General features: G+C 40.5%; 1 protein-coding gene across 1 annotated transcript; it reads right to left on the bottom strand.

Moving 5' to 3' along the window:
* Window positions 1-1,828: 1,828 nt before the first annotated feature.
* LOC115792000 (glycine receptor subunit alpha-2-like) lies at window positions 1,829-21,982 on the bottom strand. The gene is made up of 9 exons (XM_030746324.1): window positions 21,857-21,982; window positions 21,281-21,408; window positions 20,461-20,528; window positions 7,202-7,425; window positions 5,946-6,028; window positions 5,714-5,851; window positions 5,395-5,609; window positions 3,129-3,308; window positions 1,829-2,347 (listed from the first exon to the last, which is right to left on the bottom strand). The coding sequence occupies exons 1-9, from the start codon at window positions 21,913-21,915 to the stop codon at window positions 2,120-2,122; spliced, it is 1,323 nt and encodes a 440-aa protein (XP_030602184.1). The 5' UTR covers window positions 21,916-21,982; the 3' UTR covers window positions 1,829-2,119.
* Between the last annotated feature and the right edge of the window lie 1,359 nt (window positions 21,983-23,341).

Raw genomic sequence — 23,341 nt, 5'->3', positions numbered from 1 at the left:
CTGGATTCTCAGGAGAAAGTTTTAAAACTAAAATGTCAAAACAGTTAAGTAAGTATTCAGATTAAACAGAGCCGCTGCTGTTGCAAATCTGCAAAGGTCTAAATGAGCCAAACTTTTTATAGCTGTCGTTAAACAGTGAGCAAGGTAACACTATGATAACTTGAACAATACACATGAAATTGCCGACAAGTGAAAAATAACAGAGGGAAAAAAGAATTCCAAGTGTTGTAATAAGTTAGCGGAGCACCGTGTCCCAGAACTTCACTGTGCTTGGGCACTGATTCTCAGAGTCTCCAGAACTCTACAGACTACACCCTCTGTTGGTATTTGGAGGATGATGGTGGCGTAGAGCCACTGGTACTAAATTAGGTTGAGATTTTGTGTAAGCAAAGCATCATAGCTTACAATTCCTATAATTGTCCAATTCATCAAACCCTTCAGTGACCACTTGTGCCTTATGGATGGAGGCGTTGTGTTCCTGTAAGAGAACACTCCCATCAGGATAGAAATTTGTCATCATGGGCTAAAGGTGATCACTCACAACAACTTTGTATTGATTTGTAGTGGCCTTCCTTCTGAGGGGCAATGTGGATCCCAACTATAGTGGCAAAATGAGGGACTGGATCCCTGGGGTTTAAAACAGTGGCAAAGACAGACCATTTCTAACAGGATGACAAGGCTGAGACCATTATGAATTATTTACTCGGGATTGCACAGAAACTGATGTTTAGTTTGTGCTTTGCACATCACTGTGGGCCAAATCTGGAATTGTCCAAGCTCAGAAACAATTTGAATTTATATAAGTATTGTCCCACATAAGTTCTGCTAGAAAAGTAGCGGGTACTGTATGTAACTCGAGTTTTAAGTGCATTTGCATAGCTCCCTAACGCATCACCATTGGTTGTGTCAGGTGGTCAGACTTTGGTCCGATGTGGTTATGGCCACCCCTAGCTCCTCCCATGGGGTCAAGAGTTCAGGTTGTCAGCTGTTTTCATTTTAGATGTACCAACAGTGAGTTCCAGGGGTTGTTTGTTAAGAAACATCACAGACAGAGTTTACTCTTACTGTCTAATTCAGGTGGGCTTCATTAAACACCAGTACAACACACTTTCTGCGAGCCCTCAGGACAGCTCGGCACAGCTAATAAATGTGTGCTCATGCAGCCTAACAAGCTATTCCTACAACCAAGTAAGCCAGGTTCTGACAGACTGAATTACACATTTTTTTCCTCATTATAGTTAAATGATTATTTTTCTGTGTTTAGTACTGTATGAATATAAACTATTTGCAATAGTACACCACTCTCTAGAACTTGTTAGCCTTTAATAATGCTATATTTCTTCCTTTAATTACATTACCATAATGTTAGTCTTGCTCTTGATCAAATATTTATAATATTAATCTCTGGCCAGTATGTAGATATGAAGCTAAAGACTGAGATGGTTGAGATGAATATTACTAACGCAAGGATGTAAAGTATTTTACAAGTACTTTCCTCTCGGTGAATAGTATATTATATATATATATATATATATATATATATATATATATATATATATATATATATATATATATATATATATATATATATATATATATATATATATATATATATAAAATAAAATGCTAATTTCATGAAAAATAGCGTTCCATCCTAGAGTTTTGCAGCCTGCAATCAAAACCTTTTGATTCCTGTAAATCACAGTTGAGGTGAATAACAAGTACATGTTTTCAGTGATATTATAAACATGTACTTTTGCACAATGCCCACCGTGGCACCTGTAAAATGTGTGCACAGTAAAAAAGTGTAGATTTTTTTAAAGGTGCAGTCAGAGTATGTGTGAGGCTACAGTAACTGCACATACAGATTTTTTTCTACAAAAGTTTGACTTGATATAATTGGGATGTCAGCTGTAAACACACACAGTAAACTAACGTGAAAATGCATCAGTGCTAATAAAAAGTGCATTTTGTTATTCAAAATTTAAAGAAACCAATGGACTCTTCCAGGTCACAGAATTTCCCAGTGCCACTGAACATGCAGTCAAAACACATCTTGCATGGCTCAGCTGAGGACTCAGTGAAGGAAGCAGCCAGTGTGTTCATGGTCCTCAGTCTGTCACAGTATTCCTTGGACATCTTCATGTCGTAGAACTTTATAGGTAACCCAGTAAAGGACATTAAACATTAGGAAACTCATGGGAAAAAGAGCCCGGGAGATGGTATCAATCCTTTTGGCCCGATCCACAAAGCGCCTCCGTATCTCATAGAAACCCAAACCAGGAGGTAAATCGGCAAAAATGGGTGTTGCATCCATTTCCTGAGAGGACAGTGCAAGTCCAATACTCTGGAGGAGAAAACCCTGCTGTGTCAGCTCCTCCTCCTGGAAGACAAAGATGCAGCACAGCATCACTGCACTCACTCCACTCACTGCAGATCACTAACTGCTTTTTTTTTTCCTCTTTTTTGAGCCAGCAATTGGCTGGCGAACAAGGCAACAGTACATACCCTGGCACAGGCACTACACTGCTGGGCCGCATTCCCATGAGGACCATTATTCCCTGACACGTTGTTTCCTTTCACCTTACTGTCACCGGTTCCCTGCAGGTGGGGGTAAAAGCCGGCACATTAATTTAATAGTTTGCAACACTGACACAACTTTGCTCTGCTGCTTAGATGTCCGACCAAATAAATTGTATTGCATATTATATAGTGAAGCAGGTGTTGAGTGTACTGTGGTATAAATATTAAAAGGTATAAAGAACCCTTCAGCTGCTGTCAACATTGCTTTTTCTTGCCTTAATGAAGGTAATTTCTCAAAGGCCAAATTTCTCAAAACATGAAGAGCTAGCTGAAAGAAGAACCTCATCTAGTTTAAGGGTAATTTAGCCTAATTTGTCTTCCTTATTCTTTCCTTTCTCATGATATCCACTGTGAGGTAGTAAGATGTTGAGAACACTCAGGAAGCAGTAGAATAAGGTGATGACTTGAATTAATCACAGGTCAGTGCCGTGTGCGTTTTCCGGCTGGAGTGCAGCATGCAGCTGAGTAGTAGTTTGTGCCTAGCTGGGCACAGGGAATAGCAGGTGACAGCTGCCTGAGGGGCTGAGTGGGTGGGCTGCACTTACAGTTCTTTGCTGCTGTTGCTGCTGCTGCTGCTGTTGCTGCTCTTTAAGCTTCTTCTTCATTCTGAAGAACTCCTTGTGCTGGCGTGAAACAAAGTTGACAGCTGCATACTCCAGTAGGGCAGCAAACACAAACAGAAGACACACCGCCATCCAGATGTCTATGGCTTTGACGTAGGATACCTGCACAGCCGTAACAAATGTCTCAGGTAATATCAAAATCAGAAAGAACTTTAATGCCAACTCAACTGAATGAAGCCCCCAGTACATACAGCAGTCAAGCATAATATTATGATCGCTGACTTTTGAAGTGAATAACACTTCATCATGGCACCTGTTAGTGGGTGGGATATGTCAGGGAGCAAGTGAACACTTTGTCCTCAAAGCTGATGTTAGAAGCAGGAAAAATGGGCAGCGTAAGGATTTGAATGAGTCTGATGAGGGCCAAATTGTGATGGCTAGACGACTGGATCAGAGCATCTCCAAAACTGCAGCTCTTGTGGGGTGTTCGTTCAACAGACGAGCTACTGGAGCTCAATTTGCTGAAAAAGTTAATGCTGGTTCTGATAGAAAGATGCATAGCTGCAGACAAGTCAGGGTGCCCATGCTGACCTCCTGTGTATCGCTTACCCGGGGAGCACCTGGCACCAAGATATACTATGGGAAGATGACAAGGCGGCGTTGTGCCAAAAAGTGATCGCCTTTAAAAGAGTGATTTCCAATGTTTCTGTGTGTTTTTGATGTGCAATATCTTTGATTATATTGGTAAATAGACTCTAGTCAACAGGATTTATGAAGAGGTTATGTAGAAAATAAAGAAATGACCTGTTTTGCAAGTATCTCACATTATCATATCTACCTAACCCTAATCAATCCAGTCCGTTGTGGTCACTTCAAATATCTTTAGAGAACTGTGAAGTTATATTTGTTGAAACTTCTGCTGCCCTCTTGGACAGATCTCTCTTTAAAAAGACATTTTTAATGCCAACAACAGTTTTTACACTGATAAATAAAGAATATATAAAAGTTGCTTTGCCAAAAACTGATTGCAACTTTGTGGCAGGAATGTTGTTTCTGAGGCACAATGACTGATATCATTCATGTGGGATAAGTTTGACATATGTTTCACAGATTATAGGCCAAAAAGTCATTTGCAACATTTTAATTATAGCCAATCATTTTTTTTTGGCAAATACCAGAAATCACTTTTTGGCACAACACTGGCAGAGGCAGTGTGATGCTTTGGGCAATGTTCTGCTGGGAAACCTTGGATCCTGCCATTCAAGTTGATGTTACTTTGATATGTACCACCTACCTAAGCACTGTTGCAGACCATGTACACCCTTTCATGGAAACAGTATTCCCTGATGGGTGCGGCCTCTTTCAGCAGGATAATGCTCCCTGCCACAAAGCAAAAAATGGTTCAGGAATGGTTTGAGGAGAACAACAACAAGTTTGAGGTGTTGACTTAGGTCTCAGTCCAGTCAAGCATCTGTGGGATGTGCTGGACAAACAAGTCCATGAAGGCCCCACATTGCCACTTACAGGACTTAAAGGATCTGTTGCTAACATCTTGGTGCAGATACCACAGCACACCTTCAGGGGTCTAGAGGAGTCCATGCCTCGACAGGTCAGGGCTGTTTTGGTGGCAAAAGGGGGACCAACACAATATTAGGCAGGTGGTCATAATATTATGCTTGATCAGTGTATATGCAAAAGAAAAACACAAATAAGAATAAAAACCTGTCAACTTAGCAAAAATATTTTGCAACAAGCAAAAGCTTTTGATTAAAGATGGTACAGTGGATTAGCAACAAACTCTACTTTGAAAATCATTCATTTTGATGCACTGTTAAAATTCTTTATACAGATTTTTTAAAATATATAACTGAATCATTGTCATTACTGAATTGTATTAATGTGTAAGTAGTATTTTAGTGCTGGGATGTGGTCAGCATGGGTCTATATGGATGCTAGGCTAAATGGTAACTGTGAATGTGAGCATGAATAGTCCAATTAGAAACTGACATTTGGATGTTACAAACGTCTTCTCCTACCTGAACCTATTAAATCTATTTTCTTTGACTTTAATGGCTCAGCTTTGGCTTTCTTGAAATCATACAACACTTCTGCATTTCCATGCTGACTCATATGCAGCTTATCAAAAATTTCTCCATTTCATTAAACAGCAAATTGTAGAAAGCAACAAACTTCCAGAAATCCTGACAGAATTCACACCAAACAATGACTAATCTTATTTGCTTCTGACCTTTGGCAGGGAGGCCCTGGAGCCAGAGCTCTGTGTTGTCATGGTGAGCACTGTAGTGATTCCCAGCCCCACCCTTGCGGGTGCTGCATCCATGTTGATCCAGAACGACACCCACGACAGGATGACAGTCAGCAGGCTTGGTATGTACATCTGGATCAGGTAGTAGCCCATTTGGCGCTCTAGGTAGAATTTGACCTCGATGCAGGTGAATTTACCTAACCACAGGAGGAGGCAGAGGTGCAAACTGAAAGTCTTATTAGAAGGTGATGGACAATGTGCACTGAGAATGTAGAACCGTGGGCCATCATGTGTCCTGTACCTGTGTTGTAGTGCTTGGTGCAGTAACCAAGACCTTTCTCCTCTTTTAGCACAAACTGAGGGAGCATTAGATCATCAGCAACCTGCACTGCTCCCACATCCAGCCATTCAAAAATCAGGTCATTCATGGTGTAACCAACTAGAGGCGGAAGAGAAAGTGTACAGTATGCAGTAGTTTTATGACAAAACCTTTATGTCATGTTTTCTTAGCCTGCCATAAAAGATGAACTCACAGCTTTCAAGCTGCATCGTACACGTCTGGCTGTCCATGGGGAAGTTTTTCAAATCCATGGGACAAGAAAGTGTGAGTGTGAGTCTGGAAAACAGAAGCAGTAAGACCATAATGGTGCATGAAATGAAAAGGTGCTACCCTCACACCTTATCCAACAGGGAAAAGAAAAAAAAAAAAAAAGGTAAATGGGGACTCGGCCAAATACCAGCTCTGAACAGCACAGTGCTGGCTATTTCTTACTCAGGTGTCACTCAAACCCTTTTTTGAACGTTCACCCTACATCAGTGGTCACATCAAACAGCTCAAACCTCTCTGGCACCTGTCCTCCTTTCCATTTTTCTATTTCACTGCCCTCCGTGCAGGCTGCAGAAAGCACTGACAGGTGCTGACAGACATCATGTCAGCCTTTATGGTGGGCTTGATATAAAATGGGCTGAGACACCTCACCACCATCAGTTAAAAAAAAGAAGAAAAACAGGAAAGTGCCTCGCCTTACAGAACATAAAGATCAAGATTAAAAATAGGAACATTCCATTACTTAGTACAGGTGTTGACTTTACAGATAACACAGATTCTTTAGCTGTCACAGCTTTCTTTATTGAATTTTGATGTCTTTCACTGCTCACTTCACTGACCCATTTCTGTTTTTTTTTTCTCCCTGCACTGACAAAGTGAAGCCTCTCACACAAATGAGCAATACTGCAGAAAGGAGGAACATAAATGACCCTGATTTAATGCCATCCACAGACATTGTGATTATCGCTAAGCAAGTAAGTGAGGCCATAAGTAATAAAATTTACTTTTTTAAAAAACAGATTTCCAGAGTTAAGGGCACTTCAGCCAACAGCAGAGTAACTGATGATATTGTTCTTATCCTAATTATTAGAACTACTAGAGCTTAAAATATCACTTCTTATTTCTTTCTATTTATAACTCTTTACTATTATGCTACGATTCACCAGTGCTTTAGTGGCACATTACTGACCTGATTCTTTTTCAGCCTGCAGCAACTGCTTAACAAGAACTTGCTCACAGTGTATGTTGGACAGTACAATTACAACTGAACTGAACTGGACTGAAACAAACAGGCGGCAGTCCATGTACTTGAGGGATACTTGAACTCATAGATTTAGAAGTTCGTATTTACTGAGCCACCTGACAAAGCATTTATGTGGATGTGTTTGATAGTTGATTAGTGCAGGATTCAATCAGATTCACGCTTGAAAAAAAAAAATCCAAAAACATAAAACGGATCACCTGATGCTGTAGAGGACGTTTCCGTTCTGGAATATCCGCAGCAGTTTGTTGTCTGTTGTAACCTCGTGAAAGTTTGCTCCCTTTTCATTTGCAAAGAACAGGTCAGGTTTCCAAATGGAGTCCAGCATTGAGGGGTCCAAGTCCAGAGAGTCATCTGGATACTCCTTATATGCCAGTCGAGGGTCATTCCACTGCTGCCGCAGAAATACATTGAGCCGGTAGTCCTACATTATGGAGGCAACATATTATTAGAACCCCCAATAGAGTTATAAATGATAAAAGATGTGCATATGCATGGTGCATATGCATGCAACTATGCTGTATATGTTTTATGCATCTAATTTTAGTGAGAGGACAAAAAATAAAGAGAAGAACCTGCACCGTGCCTTAAGTAAGCATGACTGTGGAGGGAAGGGGGGCAGACAAACAGGCCTGAGTGCTCATAACCTGAACAGCAGCAAACTCCACTTACAATTTCATCTATTAAAATTTGATGTCTCTCTCTCCTTCAGTATTTTACAAAATGCACAGATCTTCCAGACTCTAAACTTGATTAAAATCAACAAACATGACCGACTCCAGAGGCCTCATAAATAAAGGAGGGCTCCTTATTTGACAGAGACAGACACATGAGAAGATCTTTGCTGACATTATGCTATGCACTTACAAGATGGTGTTTAGTGTCACTAAACAGTTGTAATCAAATGACAGTATGGTAAGGCCTCATGAAACCTGCCCTCTGCAATATGTGGGAGAGGAGCCAAAAAAGCTTCAGATAAATAAGAGTCTGATGCATCTCATAAATTAGTGTTAACCAGCTCTGTTTTCTAACTACTTCTAAAGTGGTGGATGTTGATATAAAATGTGGCCAGAGTTTCAAATAATGAGGTCAGTGCTTTTTGGCTCATCAGTGAGCCAGAGGCTTCAGACTGCTTTAAACACTCGTTTTCAGACAGATTTTCTACCCTTGGCTCTGTATGAAGCCATCTCAGGCAGCCTCACTCACCTGCTGTTGGGTTTGTGAGAGGCAATCAGTCTGAACTGACTCAAAGGAAGGGTGGACTTAAAAGGAAAGGAGCTACAGCTGCTTGTTTCAGACAGAAGACGAACTGAGGATCTGAAACCAAGGCCCAGTATAAGAGAAATAAGGATTATTTTAAACTGTGTGTCATGAAAATTGACGCTAAGCCCAGTAACAAAAATATGATGAAGTCTGAGCTCTTTGTTTTCTGTGGTTAATGTTTACTGTTGTTTGGAGAAAAGAAACCAATAAGGTTACTGTTAAGTCAATTCAAAGTGCCACGCAATAACATATTATTACCCTCAGTAACATTTCAGACATTTTGTGATGCTGCTGGTGATGGCAGAGCTTTAACTGGCAGAATAAGATTAGTGCCAAATGTAACACTGACGTATATGAAGCTGCAACATAAAAGTGAAATATGCAACAGTTATACTGCAGTTGTGCCAGATATCCCTTAAGTGTCTTCTTTTATGTTAATCTATGCATATGTTTACTAAAGTAAAACTTACTGGACCATAAAGATGTAACTACTGCTGTAGTATTACTGCTTTGACTCAATTAAAGATGTGAATATAGCTTTCAGCACATTATTCTCATGTTCTGTGGACAGACGCAGTGGTTCACTTACAAAATAAGAAGGGATCATTATGAGCTACAACAACCTCTAACTCAGAGACAATAATGCTAACTTATATTGAACATTATTACAGAGAAACTGGCCACAAACGGTAGAGAACTACAGAAAGAGGCCTCAGTTATTTATAAGCATTCCTTTAGTTTTTAGTCAGAGTGACATTTCTAAAGAGGACCTATTACATCTCCAGCTCCATATTTATATTCTTTGATTTTACTAAAGTAGCTTTGCATGACTCATAATTCAAAATAATCCTTATTTGTTTTACGTAGGCCTTGGCAGAGAGCCAGCATTTTTGCAAACTCTACTTCCTGGCTTCAAACAGGCCACCTTCTTCTTCTTCATAAATATAGTAGGTCTTTCCCAGTCATACTAACCAAAGCACTTTTAACACTATACCACAGCTAAGTGTGACATCTGTGAGGTTATTATAATGTCTGTTGGTGTGAAAACCCAAATTAGCACATGCAGTTAACAATTCTTGTTAAAATATTAGTTATTGTACACTTCTTGTAGTGATATCATTAAATCTACATAGTGAAGACAGTATTAGGAAACAGTCCTGTCAAAACCAAGCACACCCTAACTGCTTCTATAGGAATTAAGAGGGCATGTAGCAGCCAGGAGCTGCTAATCAAATGCACTTGATGATCATCAGCAGGTGTGAGCACCTCTGTAAAAGCAGAGGTTTTGGAAGTTTGCTGATCTGGAGCATTCAAATGTGCACAATGCCACAATTTTCCCAGAAGTGGATAACCCAGCAAATTCACCCAGAGGTCAGAATACAATCTTCAGATAAACTGAAAAAGAAAAAAAAAAAACGAGGACCATAGCTGTGGTCAGACGTTTCATCGTGGGCCTGAATATCATTGTAATTATAGGCTTTTAATTATTTCTTTGAACTGTTCTTTCTCCAGGGTGGAATGATACAGTACTACAACATAAATCTTAAAAAAGCAAGAATTGGATGCACAAATTTGAATTTATTTTGGATTTTCTCTAATCTCTGGAGCTTGAAAAAAGGCGACTGGACTTCTTTTTGTTTCTTGAAGACGTTTCACCTCTCATCCGAAAGGCTTCTTCAGTTCTCAACCAAATGGTGGAGAGACCCAGGTATTTAAACCCCTGTGGGCGTAGTCCCCTGGAGGTGGTTATGACCCTCTATTGATCATGTGCTTGAACACATGTGCCCAGGTGTGAAGGGGGCGTGGGTCATATTTAATCAGTGGTTTCAGTTGAAACCAATTTAGGACTCCGCTCCATTGTTTCCTGTGGCCTATTGAGGTCACTGGAACAAAGGTGTGAATGGGGGTTGAGACGTCTGGGAAGGGAGCTCAGGACAGCACTGTAAGCGGGGGAAAGTTGGTGACGTAATCCACCTCCTCTGTTCAATGATGGTTGTTCACAGTGGACATAGATGGCTTCTTTCACTCCTCTTTCAAACCATCTGTTTTCCCTGTCCAAAATGTGGACATTGGCATCCTCAAAAGAGTGCCCTTTTTCCTTCAGATGCAGATGTACTGCTGAATCTTGTCCTGTCGAGGTGGCTCTTCTATGTTGTGCCATTCGTTTGTGAAGAGGCTGTTTGGTTTCACCAATGTAGAGGTCCGAGCACTCTTCACTGCACTGAACAGCATACACTACATCGCTGATCTTGTGTTTGGCGGGTTTGTCCTTGGGATGAACCAGTTTTTGTCTTAGGGTGTGACTTGGTTTGAAGTATACTGAGATGTCATGCTTGGAGAAAATTCTTCTGAGTTTCTCTGACAAGCCTGACACATATGGGATGACAATGTTGTTCCTCTTGTCCTTCCTATTCTCTGTAGTTTGTGTTTGGCCTTCATTCCTGTGCATCTTAGCTGATTTGATGAAGGCCCAGTTGGGGTAACCGCATGTTTTGAGGGCTTTCTTAATGTGTGTGTGTTCCTTATGCTTCCCTTCTGCCTTAGAGGGAACACTTTCCGCACGGTGTTGTAGGGTCCTGATCACCCCAAGTTTGTGTTCCAGAGGGTGGTGGGAGTCAAAGAGGAGATACTGAAACCACTGATTAAATATGACCCACGCCCCCTTCACACCTGGGCACATGTGTTCAAGCACATGATCAATAGAGGGTCATAACCACCTCCAGGGGACTACGCCCACAGGGGTTTAAATACCTGGGTCTCTCCACCATTTGGTTGAGAACTGCAGAAGCCTTTCGGATGAGAGGTGAAACGTCTTCAAGAAACAAAAAGAAGTCCAGTCGCCTTTTTCAAGCTCCAGAGACTACTATGACCTGGATAACTGAGAATCTACACAGACGATTTTCTCTAATCCACACAGCGCCAAAATTATAAGTACAGGCTCAAATATACACAGACCCCAAGTCATATTTGATTAAATGTCCCTTTGCAAATTAAACTTCAACCACGCTTGACAGCTGGTAGAATGTTCTTAGGTTTCAAAGCCTCACCTTTACTACTCCAAACAAACCTCTTGACCTCTTGAAGTTGACAGTTTGGGTCTTCTTTCAGACTCTGACAAAGTGGTGACATCTGAATAACTTGTATTTATGTCCAATTGTTTGAATTATGATCTTGGAACCTGTAGTTGTTTAGAAATGGCTCCAAGAGATAAGGGCATAAGAATATTGGAAACCTGACAGATCTGTAAACACTCTGAGCAAAGTTTATAAAATGCTATTTGATCTTTTACTTTCTTTTTTTTTCAAATGTTTCTTGGAAAAATAGTGTTGTGTACACTTTATTATTGCATGTATAATTACATATGTCTGTGTTTTATAATCGTAAAATGTGGGCAAACCACCAAACAATGGCTTGTGTCTTTTATCAAGCATTATGACCATTCCATGGCTGTATGCTTACTTTATCATGTGGCAGCACTGGTACTAGCAAGCTAAATATTGGACAAGGGACCAACCCAGGATTAAGATGACTGAAAAAGATTTGGTTTCTCTATATGAAAGTAAACTGACAACAAGACGTTTTAAACAAGCCATATTCATGGCAACATTCTCGACAGGCTGCTGTCTCCCACCTCTCAAACACTCAGGAGCAGTGACATGACGCTATGTTGCGCCTTCAAAATAAAAGCACGCGAGTTAAAAATTTCAAATGCAAATGCACCTACTCCTATGCCATTATCGCCTCTTCTGAGTCACTCACAAAATAACCAGTTCAGTCAAAGAAGAATCCCTGCAGCCTCCAACTGTTACAGAATAGAAACAAAAACATGAACGTTGCTAGCAAACAAACAAACTTGCAGCAGGAGCTCTCCACCTCCCTTCACCATGTCACGCGCGCGCGTGTGTGCACACAAAGACACTTCGGAATGTTGAAAATTCTATGAAGTATTAGGTAACAAAGAGATCTAAGGAGGTTCTGTTAAATAGAACTCTTTAACTGGACACATTTGAAACTTTCTTTCAGTGCGAATCAGACTTCTCAACACAAGTGTTTTGAAAACAATTTTTGATTTTTGACATTTTCCTAACAGCAACCAGAAGAATTTTTGAAAAAATTCTTCACACATTGCTGAGAAAACACCGCTCAAAATGTCAGTGGACGTTTCATCCAGTGATCTTGACATTTTTGAAGGAACCATGCTAGGAAAATGCCACAGAGTGGAGGCTTTCCTTGGAGAGGGCGGCTTTGGTTTTGTAACCAAATGTCGTAATATCCAAACCAACAAATCCGTGGCGATCAAAGTCAATAAGAACCACCCTGCAATTTTGCAACAGGCAAAAAAAGAAATATTCATCCTCGACAAGCTGCGATGCCTGGATCCAGACAGCTGCAATCTTGTCAAATGGAATGGCTTTTTCATCGACAGGGAGCGTATATGCCTCAATTATGAACTCCTTGATCAAAGCCTGCTGGATTACATGGAGGACCGCCGCAACCAAGGCCTTCCCATACGTGAGGTGAGGCCAATTTTATATCAGCTGGCCAATGCCCTGTCCCACCTGAGTGCAATGGGAATAATACACGCTGACCTCAAGCCAGAAAACGTGATGGTTGTGGACCGCACTCAGTCTCCCATCAAAGTGAAAGTTATTGATTTTGGACTGGCGTGTCCCGTGTCTGCAGTAATTCCAGGTGACTGTGTGCAGACAGTTTGGTACAAGGCACCAGAAGTAATGCTCCACGCTCCATTCGATCAAGCTATCGATATGTGGTCTCTGGGCCTGATAGCTGTGGAGCTGGCCATAGGGCGGCCTCTCTACCCTGGTGAGAGGGATTATGATGTTTTCAGATACATCATACAAACTCAGGGCCAGCCACCAGACTATGTCTTGGATCGTGGATTTGATCCAGATTTGTTCTTCGTACAAGACAACCGTGGTGATCAGCGGTGGAAATTTAAATCTGAAGAACAATTTCAGCATGAAACAGGATATCAAGCGCAAGAAACCAGATATGTAAAGCTCAGGCGTCTTGATGATCTGGAACAATTAATGAAAATGAAAACAGGCCACCAAAGCGGCCAGGATTTGTTGGTGAGCCTCATTAAACAGATGCTGCACTTAGATGCCAACCAACGCATCACTCCCTTGGAGGTTCTCCGGCATCCATTCTTTGACCCCGGCCTCTCGCAGAGTTCCTTCAGAGACCACTGTAATGACATGAAGAACACAGAGGATCAAAGCCTTGTTCTCTGTCAGCAGCCTTCCAGCTGGCCATCAGAAAGTCCACATAGCATTAAGTGGAGTGTCCAAAAGCCAGATGAATTAACCAAGGAAGCACCACTCAACAAGTCAGAGGACACATCATCCTTCCTCCCCAGTGATTTTGACACTTTTAAAGGAACCATGCTGGGAAAATTCTACAAAGTGGAGGCTTTACTCGGAGAGGGCTGCTTTGGTTTTGTAACCAAATGTCTTGATACCAAAACCAACAAATCTGTGGCAATAAAAGTCAACAAGAACCACCCGGAAATTTTGCAGCAGGCAAAATCAGAAATATTCATCTTAGAGCAGCTGAGATGCCTGGATCCAGACAGCTGCAACATCATTAAATGGAATGGCTTTTTCATGGACAGGGAGCGTGTATGCCTAAATTTTGAACTCCTTGATCAAAGCCTATACGATTACATGCAGGACCGGAACTACCAAGGCCTTCCTGTAAGTGAGCTGAGGCCAATTTTGTATCAGCTGGCCAATGCGCTGTCCCACCTGAGTGCCAGGGGAATAGCACACACTGACCTCAAGCCAGATAATGTGATGATTGTGGACCGAAATCAGTCTCCCATGAAGGTGAAAATTATTGATTTTGGACTGGCGTGTCCTGTGTCTACATTGGCTCCACATGTCTCTGTGCAGAGCCTTTGGTACAGAGCACCAGAGGTAATGCTCCAGGCTCCATTCGATCACGCTATCGATATGTGGGCCCTGGGCCTGATAGCTGCAGAGCTGGCCGTAGGGCAGCCGCTATACCCTGGTCAAATGGCTTATGATACTTTCAGATACATCATACACACTCAGGGCCAGCCACCTGACTGTGTCTTGGACCGTGGCTTTAATACACATTATTTCTTCATCAACGAAAACTGCGGAGACCAACACTGGAGATTTAAAGCTGAAGAAGAATTTAAACATGATACAGGATATCAAGTGCAAGAAACACGGTTCATAAAGCTCAGGCGTCTTGATGATATCCAACAATTAATGAAAATGAAAACAGGCCACCAAAGCGGTCAGGAGTTGTTGGTGAGCCTCATTAAACAGATGATGCATTTAGACGCCAATCAGCGCATCACTCCGTTAGAGGTTCTCCAGCATCCATTCTTTGACCCCGGCCTCTCACAGAGTTCTCCCAGAGACCATTGTAATGACACTGAGAACACAGAAGATCAAAGCCTTTTTTTCTGTCTGCAGCCTTCCAGTTGGCAGTCAAACAGCCCACACAGTACAGACTGGAGTGTCCAAAACCCAGCTGTACACCTAAATTCTACGTGGAGCAGCAACAGTGAAGAGTGTGACATTCAATTTAAAAACAATGCAGATGCCTTCCACGCCTGCTTCTGCTATCCTCCACAGTCTCATCAAAGTTGCCCCAATTGTCCACACTGCGAAACCCAAAACTCAATTAATTATTACACCAGCCCAGCACTTTGATGAAAAATTAATTTCTAAGTTGCTCCAAAAAACATCATTTTGGCTTTTTTTTTTTTTTTTTTTTTATATTTTCACTTTCCCCTCACCCACCAGTCGGTCGCGGCAGATGGCCGTCCCTCCCTGAGCCTGGTTCTGCCGGAGGTTTCTTCCTGTCAACAGGGAGTTTTTCCTCCCCACTGTTGCCAAGCGCTTGCTCATAGGGAATCATCTGATTCTGGGGGTGTGGATTCTTGTGGAAATAAGACATTTTTTTTAAAAAGCCGATAAAACATCAGATATAATCGTGACCTTGAACAAGTTACCATCCTATTCAAGCGTCACTGAGGAGCAACGATTCTTTTGAAAATTGGCTAAAACTAAAAATTTGACCGTAAATTCAGTGTTCAATACTTAAAATGATGTTACTGTTTTAACATCAATGTTACTGTTTTAAGTCTTAATAAATTAAAAAAAAAAAACCATAAGATTGCTTTTGTAATTCTTGTCTTTTATTGTATTGTATAGTGTTTAAAACTGTAGACACTGTTCTTGATGTTCCACAGACTGCACTGAACCTTCATTTGAGAAATATATGAAAACCTTTTCAATTTCTTTGTGGAGGTGGCTAATGTGAGGTTAGATATCAGCCTGTAGTAATGCCACAGCTGCAGCTGAGGAAACACACTTGGAGGCTGGAATTCTCTTCACCCGATGTGCAATTTATTTACAAGTGCGATTTACAAGGAGGGTCAGGATGGTGATATGACCAAAAAAAAGAGATACAAAAACTATAGAAAAACAAACTTAAAACTGTTCAAAAGAATTCAAAAAATAACTAAACCAAAGAAACCCAAAGGCTAAGCCCATGGCTACTGGGCTCTAGCCAACACACTAGGCCTGCTATGCCTCCCTCTCTCTTCCTCTCAAGAACATTAACTCTGGCTTATAAAGCCTAAGCCCCTCCCCAGAATAAACCACAAAAATTCAATTAAGTCCCCCAATTAATGATTTTCTACCTATGAGCAAACACAACTTTCCAATTACCTCCTTTAAAGCTCTGACACAAAATCATCTAAACATTAGTGGTTTCCTGTGTACCAAAGATTATTTCACAAGAAAAAAAAAGAAAATTCCCCCCTCTGCATTCTTACTGACATAGTGAGCTCCCAGTCTCCCCTTACCAGGGTTATTATAGTTAACGAAAACGAACAAAATAACGAAAACTAAAATTGAAAAAACATTGTCGTTAACTGAAATAAATAAAAACTACAATTAAAAGGAAAAAACGATAACTAACTAAAACTGTATTGTGAGTTTAAAAAATGAACTAAAACTAACTGAAATTATTGTGGATTGATCATTTTTCCGCTCTCCGAGTTTAAGCTGGGAGCGCCGTCGGGCAGACCGCGGTGTGCGTGCGTGTGCACGAGAAAGCCGCAAAGTTGCTTTCACAGCGTTGCGGCAGCGTGGACCCGCTCTGAACCGTCCACGCTGCCGCAACGCTGTGATTAACCTGTTGAGTTCTTGTGCGTTTCCGTCTACTTTATCAGTGAGAGAATAACAATCAGGAATAATAATCAAAGCATCAGTATAAGGCCTCACAAATGTCAGCAAATTCCTGGAGGGACACTGCTGTCGGAATGGACGTGAGGAAATGAAGGAAGTGGAAAAACAGGAACAAATATGTTTGCAGCCAAAAAACGTGAGCATAAAGAGCAAGGACCAAAAAAAGTCCCAGCTGGCACCGCAGTACACGACCACAAGGTAATTAACACACACAACACACACAGCTACACAAGCATAAATGCAGACATGAGGTCGGACACTTCCGTGGGTTGTGTACAGAGGCCGCAAAGACCCTGCAAGTCTAATCAGCGAGCATCTAACCAAGCTAGCTCCAAAACAGAAGCAGCTTCAGGTGGTGAGAACATCAGGATGCAGCTGGATTTGACCTTTGACTCCTTCAAAGAGTTTGTTTTTGTCAAACACCACATGTAGGTGTTGTTAATCTACTGCACTGACACTGGAGTTTATTGGGAGTTTTATTGTAGAATTTATTGAGTTTGGGAGTTCATATTTTCTTTGTTTCTCCCTGTTGATGTTCATGTGTGTCCTAATTATTACACATTTAGCATGTAGTGCTTCTGTCTTGTGAACCGTTGGTTGTTGAATATATTTCTTTATGGTATCTTTTTATTACACAAAAGTCACTTTTGCGCATTGAATCTTGCACCTGACAAAGTATGAAAATACTAAAACTAATACTGAAACTAACGAAACTAAACTAAAACTAAGCATTAAACCACTCTGAAAACTAATTAAAACTAACTGAATTAGAGAAAAAAAAGTAACTAACTAACTAAAACTAAACGATAATTTAAAATCCAAAACTATTATAAATACCAGTCAAATACCAAAAATCTGCATACTATTGAATCAAACTGAAATTAAAGTAAACCAATGAAGGACTGGACCAATGTAGTGTTGGCCTCACATTTACCACTGAACAACCTCTTTTTTGCCAGGAAGATGTTATATTATTAGAAGTCATTGCAGTCTGTTGTCGGCCATTAACACATTTAGTCTTACAGGGCATGGGCTACCCCGTGACACACCCCGTGCCTTTGACCCATCATGCTCTGCCTTTTTCTATCAGTTTAAGCCCTTCCATGCCCTCCTTGTGCAAGGTGTCAATGATCATCTTTTGGACAACTGTCAAGTCAGCAGTTTCCTCCATGATTGTGTAGCCTACAGAACTAGACTGAGAGACCATTTAAAGGCCTTTGCAGGTGTTTTGAGTTAATTAGCTGATTAGAGTGTGTAAGGGTGTAGGAGTGAGTTTACTATGGGGGGGGGGCACATATCGGAAACCTGACAGATCTGTAAATACTGTGAGCAAAGCGTAAAAAAAATTTTTTTTAAATGCTATTTGATTTTTTACTTCTTTTTCAAATGCTTTCTGGAAAAATAGTGTTGTGTACACCTATATTATTGCATGTATAATTTACATATGTATATGTTTTTATAATTGTTAGACGTGGGCAAACCACCAAACAAAATGGCTTACTTTGCTTTTGTCCAGCATAATGACCATGTCAATCCAGGGCTGCACGCTTACTTTATCAGGTGGCTGCACTGATACTAGCAAGCTAAATATTTCAGTAGCACAAAAGTAATTTATTAGCGCACACAAGTGCAAAGTTTGATATGTTTTATTCATCAAAAACATTTAATACTGATCAAAAATGCATTTATGTAGGTTGACTGTCAATAGAACTGTTCTTTAATTAAACAACGTTCTAACATGAAAGAACCCTCATAGATAATGTAATGAACAAATTATTCACTTTTAATATCAACCTTAAGTTAAAAAAAACAGCTATTAAAATATGCCTATTCAGCTTGAAACTCTGTTTGGCAAAAAAAAATGAATCTAATAAATAAAAATAAATGTCAATAAAAAAAAATAAATTGCCCATAGGTGTGAATGAGAGCATGAATGTGAGTGTGAAAGGTTGTTTGTCTCTCTGTGTTGGCCCTGCGACAGGCTGGCGACCTGTACAGGGTGTACCCTGCCTCTCGCCCTATGACAGCTGGGATAGGCTCCAGCCCCCCCGCGACCCTGAACAGGATAAGCGGAAGTGAATGGATGGATGGATGGAAAAAAAAATAACCAAAGAAAATAAATAAAAGTGATACCTCTCACATTTAATCAACAAGCTGTGTGCGTCATTGACAACAAAGTGTTCTGTTGCACTTTACAGCCCTGCATTTAATAATTGACAACAGATGTAGGAGCACACAAAGGGTTAAAAAACACTGGCCTAGGCAAAAGAGCCAAAAATGTTTTTTTCGCCTCTCATTTGCAGCCACAAACTGCTCGCAAATTGACTTCTTTTCCAATAAATATTGGATGAGTGACGAGTCACTGAAAAAGATTTGGTTTCTATATATGAAAGTAAACTGACAAGACATAAACAAGCCATGTTCACAGCAACATTCTCGACAGACCGTTTTACCTTTCCGTGCTGCTGTCTCATGCCTCCCAAACACTGGGGGGGGGGGTTGAGTGACATAACGCTATGTTGCGATTTCAAAATCAAGTATTTTTCTCCTCCGGGGTGTACTTTTGGGGTGGGACAAATGCACCTGTCTCCAATACTGTGCCTATGCCAAACTGTGCAAATCTACAGTTTTTTTTAGATCTTCATTAAGTTCCTTGTACTTTCGCATTGTTCAATACTGTATTATTCAATATTGAGTATTGGTCAATCCCGTGAGTGCTGTCAGACAATTGTTTTTTTAAGCTGGCAAAGAAAAACTACCAGTTGTAGTCACTGATCATGACTGACTGTCTTTTTAACTTGCCCTTATCAAGTTAAAAGACTTAGCAGAACATTCAACACAGCTTATTCAAAGATTTAAGTAAGATTATGAATATAATTGAGCCTTTATATATAATTTTGACTATGTGAATTGGGCAAAATCCAAAATAAAGCCAAACTTGTGCACCCAATTCCCAAGTCATTAAAGATGTGTGATATACAATCATTCAACCCTGAGAACCCTAAAAACAGCTCAAAGAAATCATTAAAAGCTCCAAATTAGCATGACATTCACGCTAATGATGAATGTATATAAACGACTGACCAAAGTTGCACATCTCAGACTCTGCAGGCTTCAGTTAGCATGTTAAATGTGAAGTTCATGACAGCAGAATTAGAAAAAGATTGAATGAGTGTCGCTTGTTTGGAAGGGTGGCCAGGAGAAAGCCTCTCCCTCTCTAAAAAGAATATGGCAGCATGATTTAACTTTGCAAAGTTGCATCTGAACAAACCAGAAAACTTCTTGAACAAAGTTTAGATGTTTGCACAGTGCCACGTTTGGTGAACAATAAGTTCCAGAGAACACGTGTCGCCTGCTCAAAGGCTCGCCAGAAAGTATTTTCATGTATATGAAAGTATTTTCATGTATATGAAAGTAAGTGATTAAATGTTAAGATTAGTAGTTAATATTTACAAATAGATTTTTACAGTAAATAATTGTTCCTTAATGTACTCTGAACTGAACTGTCTATATTTTATACATGAAATTAATTTCATTCAATATTGATAAAGATATCGGATATAGGAAATACAGCGATGAGACAACTGAGAGATGAATAGATGATGGAAACATCCTCCGAGACAGACAGCCTACCTTTAGCAGCCTGACAGCTAAAGCTTGGGTCAACAATCAAGGTGTTGCAATGGCCTAAAGTCCAGATCTCAACCTGACTGTGGTGGGACTCTAACAAAGCTGTGCATAAATAAATGCCCACAGCCATCAATGAACTGAAGCGGCGCTATAAAGGAGTGGGGCAAAAAATTCCTTGAAAACGATGTGAGAGACTGATAAAGTCACAGGGAACCATTAAGGTATTGCTACTAAAGGTGGCTCTACAAGCTACTGAATCATGTGGTGCACTTAATTTGTACAGGACTGTATTCAAACAGACATTTTCTCACCATGGTTGTTTCAGTGATGGATCCGAAGCTGTTGATGAAGATATTACAGGTGACGTTGACAGGAGGACCTGACAGAAGCACACATCTTAGTAACACTGCTTCCTTAAATACCACTGATGATGTTTTCTAAAAGGAACACATCAAATATTAAAACTGATGAAGAGCAGAGGATTCTTGTGCCATGTTTCCCCTTCATAATATGCCACACTGTGCACAGATACAGATTTATCTGAGATAACCAGCATGAAATTGTGTTGTCGTTTCCAGTATGCTCCCATTAGCGTAGTCCATCTGTCGACCACTGAAAGTGTAAATATTTCAGTGAGGCAATAATTTATTGATTCAGTTTTATTTACATTACTGTATTTATAGATAATCATCTGGGATTTATCCACCATGCACTGGCAAGGATGTGGAGCAAATATGAAATATATATGAAATTTGACTCTGGAGGAAGTATGTGAGAGAGGATCTGCCAGCTTTGCTCGCAAGCAGGGGTCAAGATTGGACTGGAAAGGGCCTTTGGGGTAACACGCAAGGGTGACTGCACAGTTCTGTCAAATAAAAATGATCTGAGCGAGAAGTCCGTGAAAAGATACCATCACCTTAGGGCGTGGGACAACACAGAAACAGTAACAACACATGTGGGGGGAGAGTAAGACTTTTGCATGGAGACATCGTAGCTCGCAGCATCTCTGGCTTCTGACCCATCTGTGAAGGATTTGTGCTACTTCACCGCTCAGATTGTTATGCAAATTGAGCAGCACTCTTTCTCACACCTTTTCCGATAGAGGAGCGTTTGCATGCCAGAGTGTGTTACCTTTGAAATTTGGTCTGATGCGAGCGTCATAGCCAGATGTGCGTCCCATCAATTTATCCAGAAAGTCAGAGGGAGAGGGGGGCTTGACTGTCTTGCTGGGGAACTTCATCTCCTTACAGTGCACAGACCTGCACAGCAGCGGGGCAACGAACTCTAAATATCTGCACAGCGTCTAATACTTGCTTTTTCTTTTAATTTCTATTAAGCTCAAATTTTTGTCCTCCTTACGCATCAGCATGCAGGTATAATCACTGCAGTCCTAAATAAAAGCAGAATATTCTGGGAATTACTTTTTGTCTGTTTCCTAAATCCTGCATATTTAATTGACTATTTTCACTTAATGGAACAGTTGCTTTTTAATTATAGATTGCAAAAATATTTAATGCATGTTTCTTTTCACTTTAAAAGAAGAGCTGGCAGCGTCTTGGTTAAAGAAGCATACAGCTCACATACTGCTGTATAACAGTTAACTACAAACAGCATCAGATCATATAAGGTGCAGTAACTACACGGTCAAATAAATGTGCAGGCGTAACCTTACATTTTCTGAAGGAAAGACTTTCAAAACTCTCTTACCTGCCTTGTTGAAAAATTACAAAGGAAGCCCACAGCAGACACAGGATGTGCGGCAGCATTCTGAGTTGGCAGACCCAACAGATGCAAGAAAAACAGCTGCAATTTGGAAGGAAAGAAGCAAAGACGCAGGGAACTTTCAGGTTCTGGCTTCTGGAGTCAGATGAGCCTCCCTCCCTCTCTGCAGGTGTAAAATACAGGAAGCTGCTGCTCTATAATTCAAAATCCAAGAGAACTTTTTCCCCCCTGCCTGTGTTTGTGTGGATGACTTCAAGCTTTATCTCTTTTTTATGGCCATATGCATGCTGAAGGAATTACTGCAAGAATTTTTAAAGGGACAGCAACATTTTTACAGCAGAGTGGCCCCACAATGGTCTTCGACACAGCCTCAGATTTGCACTTTAAGATATATGGGATTCAAGGCGAGTGGCTTTACTGTTTGTAAGTACATCTATTCAAGCTAATCTAATTATAAAAGTTAAAGACAAAATATGCATATTTTTTTTCTTTAATTTCTGGATAAATTCAACTCTGTGTGTACACTTTACCCAAATCCACAAACTTTAATGAAGCATATAAAAGAAAAAAAACCCTCAAAACTGTATTTTACACTGGCGGTGACACCTTTGCATTAATCAATCTTCCTTTCACAATCAGTCTGTTTATTTATACTGAACACTGTATTGCTATCAATTTGCAACACCACATAACATAAGCAGCCAGTGGGCCCCAAATTGGGCAGGAGAACAGAAAGGTAACTGCCAACTTGGCAAGATTGCTGTCACATGCAGACGGGAAATAAGATAAAGGCATTAAGATCCTATTAATTCCAGTGTAACACATCTCTTCAAGTGTCAGTGTACACATCCAGAGGGGATTTATCTTTAGCACTGCTGTTTAAAGTTTCTGGTCTAATTACTTCATCTTCAAACTGCCACACAAATTCACATATAACTGTGGAAACTCATATTTATTCCTCCACACAGAGTGGGAGGCAGCTCAGCCATTTACTCATGTAAAATTAATGTCAAAGAAAGCGATGGGACGTAATGGCTGCACGTGTTTGCCTCACACTTGAAAAGGCCGTTCTCCACTCCGCTCTGGAGCCCACAGTGTCAAATTGGATAAGAAATGTGTTGGAATATAAAACATGAATGCCTTCCTAATAACAAGAAGCCCTGAGTTAAAAAAAAAAAAAAAAAAAATTCTGCATGCTTGCGCATTTTTACCTCCGGACAGGAAAAGTAGGGCAAGCTTCATTTTAATGTTATTTTGTTGGACTGCACACTGGATTTACTTAATTAGATCATACCACCAGCACACTGTAAAATGTACTTGTCAGGTGCCTTTTATACAAGCTGTCTTTTCCCATTTTAAACTAACAATAACGGCTTTTATCTCCGTTTAGATGTCGCTCAGTTTTAAAAGTTCAATCACTATAGCTCATGTGCACATCCACAGCAAATGTGGCAAGCAGTACACACACTG

The sequence above is a fragment of the Archocentrus centrarchus genome, chromosome 14 (genome assembly GCF_007364275.1).
Source record: "Archocentrus centrarchus isolate MPI-CPG fArcCen1 chromosome 14, fArcCen1, whole genome shotgun sequence".
Lineage (NCBI taxonomy): Eukaryota > Metazoa > Chordata > Actinopteri > Cichliformes > Cichlidae > Archocentrus > Archocentrus centrarchus.
The sequence above is the reverse complement of the archived record's forward strand: the minus strand, read 5'-3'. Positions and strand labels throughout refer to the sequence as shown.